Source organism: Astatotilapia calliptera, chromosome 18 (assembly GCF_900246225.1).
Source record: "Astatotilapia calliptera chromosome 18, fAstCal1.2, whole genome shotgun sequence".
Lineage (NCBI taxonomy): Eukaryota > Metazoa > Chordata > Actinopteri > Cichliformes > Cichlidae > Astatotilapia > Astatotilapia calliptera.
This window is the reverse complement of record NC_039319.1, coordinates 12,542,479-12,550,844: the sequence shown is the minus strand read 5'-3', so window position 1 is coordinate 12,550,844 and position 8,366 is coordinate 12,542,479. Positions and strand designations below refer to the sequence as shown.

The 8,366-nt window shown below is 45.0% G+C and overlaps 1 protein-coding gene across 1 annotated transcript; it reads right to left on the bottom strand.

The window, feature by feature from the left end:
- Window positions 1–370: 370 nt before the first annotated feature.
- On the bottom strand, window positions 371–1,599 carry LOC113009956 (uncharacterized). The gene is made up of 2 exons (XM_026148660.1): window positions 587–1,599; window positions 371–520 (listed from the first exon to the last, which is right to left on the bottom strand). Exons 1-2 carry the CDS (start codon window positions 1,589–1,591, stop codon window positions 407–409), a joined length of 1,119 nt encoding a protein of 372 aa, XP_026004445.1. The 5' UTR covers window positions 1,592–1,599; the 3' UTR covers window positions 371–406.
- Between the last annotated feature and the right edge of the window lie 6,767 nt (window positions 1,600–8,366).

Below are 8,366 nucleotides of genomic sequence, written 5' to 3'. Positions count from 1 at the left end.
TAAAACCTCACATTTCTTATGTTATCACCTGTTTTGGTATAACCTTTTTATTTCATTTTGCTCCCTTAATGTAACAATACCTTCTAATTCTAATGTATCAGACTTAACCAAAATATATGCTTTCCTTCCTCTTTGGTCCTTCTTTAAGTTCAGTTAAAAGCTAAATGAATTTAGGGCCTTTTGCCTGGAATCAATACTGTCATGTGTGTTTCTTAACTCTGTGTCTGTAAGCGTGTGCAATCCTTCATGAACTCATATTATCCTCACAGTAGATTGGCTAATCATAGCGCTAGCCAAAGGCTCGTGACCCTCCAGAGACAAATTTGAGCCACAACTCCTTTAAAAGCACAAAATGCAATATGTATAAAATAGTTATAACTGCACCTGAAATACAAAGTTAACATCATCATAAACATCTTATGGTCATCAAAGCAATGGGCAGGGCTGCGACCCAATTTAGCCCTGTCTGCGCACAAATTTTAGCCAACTTGTTTTTCAAATTTAGGTTCATCCTCTCTACCTTTCCTTGAGATTGAGGATGAAAGACCATCCCGAACTTATGTTGCACTCCCAACATCCTCTCTACCTCTTGCAAATCTTTATTCTTGAAGTGAGTACCATTGTCTGATCTAATTCTCTTGGGAAACCCATGCCTTGGAATATAATGATTGATTAAGCACTTAATCACGCTTTTCGCGTCTTCACATTTGGTCGCCCATGCTTCGGGCCATCCAGTCAAAACATCCACACACACCAACAAATACCTCACCCCACCTGGGCCTGTATCAATCATGTCGGTATAATCAATCACGACCTCTTCTCCTGGCCTTTCTGGCATGAGAAACTTACCAGCTTCAGGTTTTACTGCTGGCTTTGGGTTGTGTGCCCCACAAATTAGGCACGTTCTGGCCTTTTCCAGTATCATCCTTCTCAAATCAGGATGCCACCATCGGCACAAATTTCTCTCCATCTGTTTCACTCCCACGTGACCAAGCCCGTGAGCCTCATTCACCTTTTGTTCCGCCATTTTGGCCGTTAAAGCGGGACGCCCATCTGGCCCCCTCCACAAACCGCCATCTTGCCAGGCTCCTTTGTTTTCCCACACCCCCTTTTCCTCTGGGGATGTCTCCTCCTGAGCCTGTCTAACTTCTTCCATGCTGTTAGTGCTAACCTCCTCTTCTGGGGTTACCTGCACCAGTTGTCTCTGTCCTTTGTAGCCCGCTGCTTCCTTTGCGGCTTCGTCAGCTTTCTGATTTCCTCTTGCCACCATACTGTCTGCTTGTGAGTGGCCTTTGCATTTTATAATACTTACCTCGTCTGGGTCCTCCAGGGCCTTTTTGTGACAGATGGGTGCATTAGTGGCCGTTCTGAACCCGGCTCCCTTCCACTGAGCCAGTTCCACATGAGCTGCTCCAAACGCATATGCTGAGTCAGTGTAGATGTTCACTCTCATGTTTTTAGCCAACCTCAGGGCTCGAGTTAGGGCTATCACTTCAGCTCTCTGGGCCGACTGTTGTCCCTCGATTTTTCCTTCAACCTGGGCTTTCTTAATACAGTCATGTGGTTCTCCTGACCCCATTAGGCCTGCCATATTTATTCCTTCATGTGTGAATATCAGATTTGGCGCCTCTAAAATTTTGCTGAACCTTTGTTGCGTCAGTGGAATCATTGTGAATGCCTGTGAGTTCACATAGGCCACTACCCTGTGTGTAGTAAGCACTTTCAGTGGGTGTTCCCTCACTATATGTGCTGTTTTCTGAATTATCTTTGCTACTCCTGCTGCGTGTTGTGTGCATGTGGGATGCCTTGCTTCTGTTGAATTTAATCTTATGCTGACATACATAAGTACATCCCTACCTCCCCCTTTTTTCTGAAACAACACACCATTCACAACTCCCTTTGTTTCTGAAACATCAAGATAAAATGCCTCATCATAGTTAGGTGTGGCCAGATCTGTGGCTCTTGACAAATCCTGTTTTAGTGAAATGAACGCTGTCTCTGTGTCCGGCGTCCAAGGCAATTCAGCCTTCAGATTTCGAACACCAACTTTCTTGATCAGGTCCCTTAAAGGGGCCGTTTTACCCGCATAGTTCGGAATGAACTGCCTGCTGTAACCTGTCAAGCCAAGAAAGGAAAGCAACTCCTTCACAGTTCTTGGTTTTGGATGTGTCAGAATTTGGTCTCTGTGTGTGTTCATTAACCCCACTGATCTGTGTGCGATCACCCGGCCCAGGAATGTTTACCTCTGGCCGGACCAACTGCAGTTTTTCTTTGCTCACTTTGAAGCCACACTCCGCCAATCTGTTCAACACCACGAGCGATGCTGCCGTACAGGCCGCTGCTGACGGGGCTGCAATAAGAAGATCATCAACATACTCTATTAATGTACAGCCCCCTGGCAGTTGACATGGGGACAATGCCTCTTTCAACACCTGATTAAAAATTCCTGGTGAGAGTGCAAAGCCTTGTGGTAGGCGTGTGTACCTAAATTTGCGGCCTCTGTATGTAAATGAGAAAATGTCTCTGAGTGACTCGTGCAGTGGGAGACAAAAGAATGCATTAGCTAGGTCAATACATGTGAACCACTTTTGGTCTTCAGTTTTGTGCTTCTATTATGGTCTGTTAAATGGTATGTCAGACTTCAGCCGGAACAGGACAGGCGAACAGTTAGCTAGACCTACATTTGTGGGCCCTGCGGACCACAAAGTACCAGGCAATTTTGAGAGCTCAGCTACTGCATCAGGATGATCCATTCTTTCCCTGCCATGTATTCTGGAGATTTCTTTATGTTCTAAGATCACTGCATCGTTGGACAAACAAGTTATGCGATATATTTTACATTTTGGTGCATACCAGACATTTGGAATTTGGGTGCCTTGCCAGCATGCGTTGTCCAGCGCCCGCTTGACCATTGGTCCCAGATCTCTTGGCCCATGACCCTCGTGGACCGCCAATGTAATGTGAGGGGCTGAATCCTCTCCCACATTGTACCAAGGCAGTTGTTCATCAGTAAATTTCACAGCCGCGGCCACACCTTCTGGTCCAACATAAATGTTATGTGTTTGCACATTCCACGTCTGTCCCTCAAGATCAGACTGGAACTGTTCCCGATAGATATCATTATCTTCCCTATCATAAAAGAGTGTAACGTGGAAAGGATCTCGCGGGGGGGAATAGACGGCCAGGCTCATTATCCAGGGTTTCCACAGCTGATAATGTCACAGAATGCCTTCTTCCACTAGCCTCCCCCAGTAGATTTCGGCAGTGGGTTGTTCAGAGTTCTGGACTAAATATTGAGTCTTTGAAGGTGATCCCAGTTTCACAAGCAGGTCCCTGCCCATGAGATTTTCCAGGCACCTGTGAGGACACCACATATTGGTGCTTCAAAGTCTGTTTTCCCAGCTTTGTCAATGCTGGATCATCATCATTGACCGCATAGGTTCTGCCGTCCCCACGCTGTTCAGTTTCTCCGGGCTCCATCAGTATTGCTCCCCCTCCCAGCCCCAGTCGGCTACTGGGTACTGGGGGGCTGGTGCTGCATTCGGGTTTGGAGCTTGATGTGCTCCCCTGTAAGCAACTCTTTGTCTTGGGCCTCCTCGTGCCTGGGGTTGATAGCCTCGCCTCTGATAATTTCGCTGCGATTCAGGGCATTCTCGGGACCAGTGTCCTTCTGCTCCACAGCTGTAACAGCCAGTCCAAGACACACTGCCAGGATTCCCCGGATTCCGAGCCCTTTGTCCTCCCCTCACGGATCCACCACGCCCTCTCTGCGGTCCACCGGTCCCCCAATTCCCTACGGGTTGACGCTGCCTTGGTGCATTGGCGGGCCAACGATCATCAGGGTAGAGACCCGGATCCTGATCTGACCAGTCAGGCACAGGATCGGGCTGAGACCTTGCCACCATTATTTTCCTTGCGCTCTCTTTATCCTCTTTCTTTCTATCACCTGCCTTGTTTCTCGCCTCCGTCAGCTGTATCTTTACCAGCTGCGCCTGTGCCTCCTCCAACTCTTTCTTTTGTTTGTTTGCCAAATCCTGTTCCTGCTGAAGTCTGTGGGTCACATGTCTCTCCCACTGCACCGAGTCTGCAACGGCAAAATCTGGGTTCTTTTCCAAGTCAACTGCAACCTGGTTGGGCAGCCCTGCCAGCACTGCCGAACGAAACCACGCTCTACTTTCACCCTCCTTCCCCGGATGTATTCCTGTTCCTAACAACCATTGTTCCTTTGCTTTAGCTAAACACTCTCTGGGTGTGTTTTTAGGATCCCAAATAATTTTTGGAATGGCTCCAAAGTTAGGAGTTGGGTCCTTCTCCCGAACTGCATCTGCTAAGTCACTCTGCACCTCATGATATTTCAGGTCATTTGCATATCTGGTTGTTTGAGCTATCTGCTCTACATCTGCTAACCCACCACCCAGCATACAAGTCCGGCCAAAGTGCGAAAGTCGCCCAGCGCTAATTCTTCTCCTTCCCAATGTTCTCCCTTGGTTATTGGTGGAAGTTGTTTAACCAATGCTTCCAAATCTCTCACCTTATAGGCGCGATAAACTGGTTCGTTCTTTGGACCTGCTATTAGAGGCAGACTTAAACCAGGGTCAGGAGCTCCTTGTTCAAAACTCACTCTTCTACTCTTCCTCAACTTTCCTTTCCCCTTTGAGCTCTTAAATGTGGGCTGTCTCTGTGCTTGGTCTCTCTTCACACTTCTTTTCCTCAAAATTAGGCTTGTACTTGGTTGGGGTTCAGCTCCTCCATCTTCGTCCTCCTCATCGTCTTCTTCTTCTGATGACGTCGCACGGTCTTCATTCTCCTCTTCTGGCCCTCCCTGCATTACTCTCTGCTTTATAACCTCCAATGCCGTTAATGCCTCTATGGACGCACGTAGGGCCTCATGCATTTGTCCATACACTTCTCCTTCAGTTTTTAACACCAAGCTCAGAGGTATTTTATCACCCAACCCTTTCTGTTGGGATATAATAGGTTTACTTACCTCAACCTCCATCGCTTGGCACTCTTTCTCTGCTGATTTTAATACTCCAGGGGAAGCCAAGCGAACAGCTTTCTTAAGCTGTTCGAGCTGATCCTTCAGAGGTTTGCATCCCCTTTTCCTACTAGGTGTCGCACCCGAGCTGTCAGCCATTCTCTGAAACACAGACTTACCTCTTCCAATGGCGTTGGTCGACTCCACCTTCTTGGTCTAGGTCACCCAGACACGCTTAACTTTCGGTTTCAGTCTTCGTCTCGCTGTTCTCGCAACCACTGGCTCCTCTTCCCCTGCTCGGTGATACACAAAGTTTAACCCAGCACTTTAGACGCTGTCCTCGCGTTCTCAAGCGTTGACACTCAATCAAAAGTATTCGCCCTCAAAGTGTTGATATATGACACCAGCAACCCTTATGCGCAACGCGCTCACCTCCGTATACTTACCTCTCCAATAGTCCCTCGGATTAGTGTTTTTTCATTTATTTTAAACCCATTAACGGCGCTGCGCGTCCCTTATATACTTTACAGCAACACACCCTCAAGGGTCCCTCAACTTGTCCCGTACTAATAAGTCTAAAACCAAGAAATCACCTTTATGACATTATGTCAAAGCTTTCTCCATGTTGCACAGCCTGCCACAGGTTTAACAAAAAAATCGCTGCCCGAGAAGGCTCCCACATATCAAACGCACACGCACACATACAATTTCAACCACGCACTCTCAAGCACATTTGTCTCCTTTAAATCTACTGATCGCTTGGAGACATCTCCACAGATAATTACATTATTTCCCAAGCAAGCATATCAGAATCAAAACCGTCTAGTACCGACTCTACCATAACCTGAGCAAAGTGGGCGGCCTCTGTGGGCTCCCAATTTGGATCATTTTCATGCTCAGTCATCTCCTTTAAGCCTTGAAATAGAAATAGACAACGTTGTATATAGGCATTTAGCTCATGCAGCTCAATCTCGGACCACACTGTCATCTCATAAGGTGAAACACCTTCCTCAGTCACTATGTGACATTTACAGGTCACCTCTAGTCGACCCTCTTCCTCTGCAATTTGTATGTTACAGGTTGCAAAATAAATCACAGGCATGTTTGCTTATTCTATTTAAACAACGATTTTACAGTATTAAATGGGACTGTTTAGTGCATGAGACACAACACAATCATTTACTGTTAAAGCGACAAATGTCAAACAGGTTCTAACAGGTCCACTTTATTGCGTGCTCATTGAGTTACTCCTATCAAAGCTATCTAACAAGTTCAATTTACACATACTCATTAGTTTGTCACGCTTATTAGTGGCTCATGGTTGCTTAAAGCCTATGTCTGACTTGACCACAGAGTTAGAGCATCATTCAATCCTCTCAGGATGACCACTCCACTTACTCTGCATCCAGTCAGCTCATGTATTAACAACCCTTGCAGACTGTAACCCTTTTATTTTTTGTTTATGCCTTCAAATCCACCTTAAATCTTCTTTACCTAAACGTTGGTTTTAAACACAAACAATTCTTATATTCTATTTTGAAACGCTGTCACCATTCATATATTTACAATGTTATTATTTACTAAGCCAGCATTTTAATTGCAGACATTTATCCACATTTGCAAACAATAGTTATAGAGCTGAATGACACACAAAACCGAAAGCATAGTCCTCTCATGCGCTCTGCATCAGCTGCCTCATTTGCATGCACACACACTCTTCATCTAAGAATAGCAGCAGCATTGCCTCAGACTCCTTTCACACAGAGATCTATTATTTTATATTCACAAAGACGTCTTATATTTACAACTGCACAGATTTTCTGCCTTTTAACACCTACCGAATTTCGAAAAATTTAAGTTAACGGTCTAACCGATAAAAGTCCAACTTTTTTGTAATCAATTAACCAGTATCTGTCCAACAGTTTCTGGCCTCATCTCTAAAGTCCCTAACTCAATTTAAAAGTGTCCAACACCCAAGGTCCAACCTTTGCTGCCCAAAAAAGCGCAGATACCGTTCCAAACGGTAAGGAGATTCTAACTCCTAGTTATTCTGGAGTGCCCCAAACTCCACAGTGACCAACTGACTATCCCTCTTCGAGGACAATGTCTAAGCGTCCTTGACATTGGCAAGCGTTACCTCTGAGCACTGCGCTTCCTACCAGTCCAACTGGCGTTCTAGAATAATTTATAATACTTTGAAACAACAATAAAACACCCAACAAAGTGTAAGACTGAAGCAGGTCCAACCTTATAACCAAAAAATAACCAAATTCCCTAACCTACTAAAATCATTTCCAGCAGTCCAACTGCTTTAAATCCTCAGTACTGTCATGAGATTCTCATCAAAATCAAAACAGACATCCACCAGTAACTTCAGTGAGTAGACTTAAATTTTATCATTTCCAATTTGGCACACTTTGGAAATAATTCAACAGGTAGTGCCTTACCTTTTGGATAAGCCGGCTTATGCCCACTCACTTAGACCACTGGAATTCATGTCTGCCCGTCAGACCACCCAAGACCCCGGATTTCTCCGTCCAAACCTCCAACTCTCCCTCCTCAATAACCGGACGAAGCCCCCAAATGTTAAGATTCAATATTGAGGAAGGGTACAAGAGGTGATCGAAGAATAACCACACCGATCCGGCCGGGTGAAGTCAAACGATGATTTTAATGAATACACGCGTGGGAAGACAACTCTGTACGCAGACAGGAAGTAGTCTTCGACTTAATCAAAGCATGAACAGATATTTTATAGCATCAGGGTTTGTTTACTGACGCCCCTTCATGCGTCACAGATACATTTTATACATAGATCAGATCAACATCATCATGACTTTTCACCTAGAAAATCATCTTCTATTTTCATGACTAGCCCTTCCTGTCTACCTTTCAGTTCTTGTCTTGTTCCTCTTTCTTGCCGAGACACCAAGAAACGGTTCCTCTTTTACCAAGACAATTTTGCAGTTACAGCCAAACATAACTAACCTCTCCTCTAAATAAATCTAATTTAAAGTGTGTGTGTGTGTTGACCTCACATGCTCTTTGTGTCACCTCTTCACCTACTGTCTGTGTCTCGTCCTCAAATGCTCTTTCTCAATTCACCTGTTGCACTTCTGACCTTTTACCAGACCAGAAGCTCACTGAGACTATGTGTATGTCTTCTACTAAATAAATGTTTTAATCAAGAACCTCTACTAAAACCTTAATATAAAATGATCTGATATATAAGTGTTTTGTAAGCATGTATTGCGATTCCTTCTATGGCTCCAAGTCACTTGCACAATAGATTGTCCGAACATCGCGCCGAACAAAGCTTCCGACCCCCAATTAATTGACCGAGCTCCAACTCTTTAATAAGCACAGATATGCATTGTGTATAAAATAG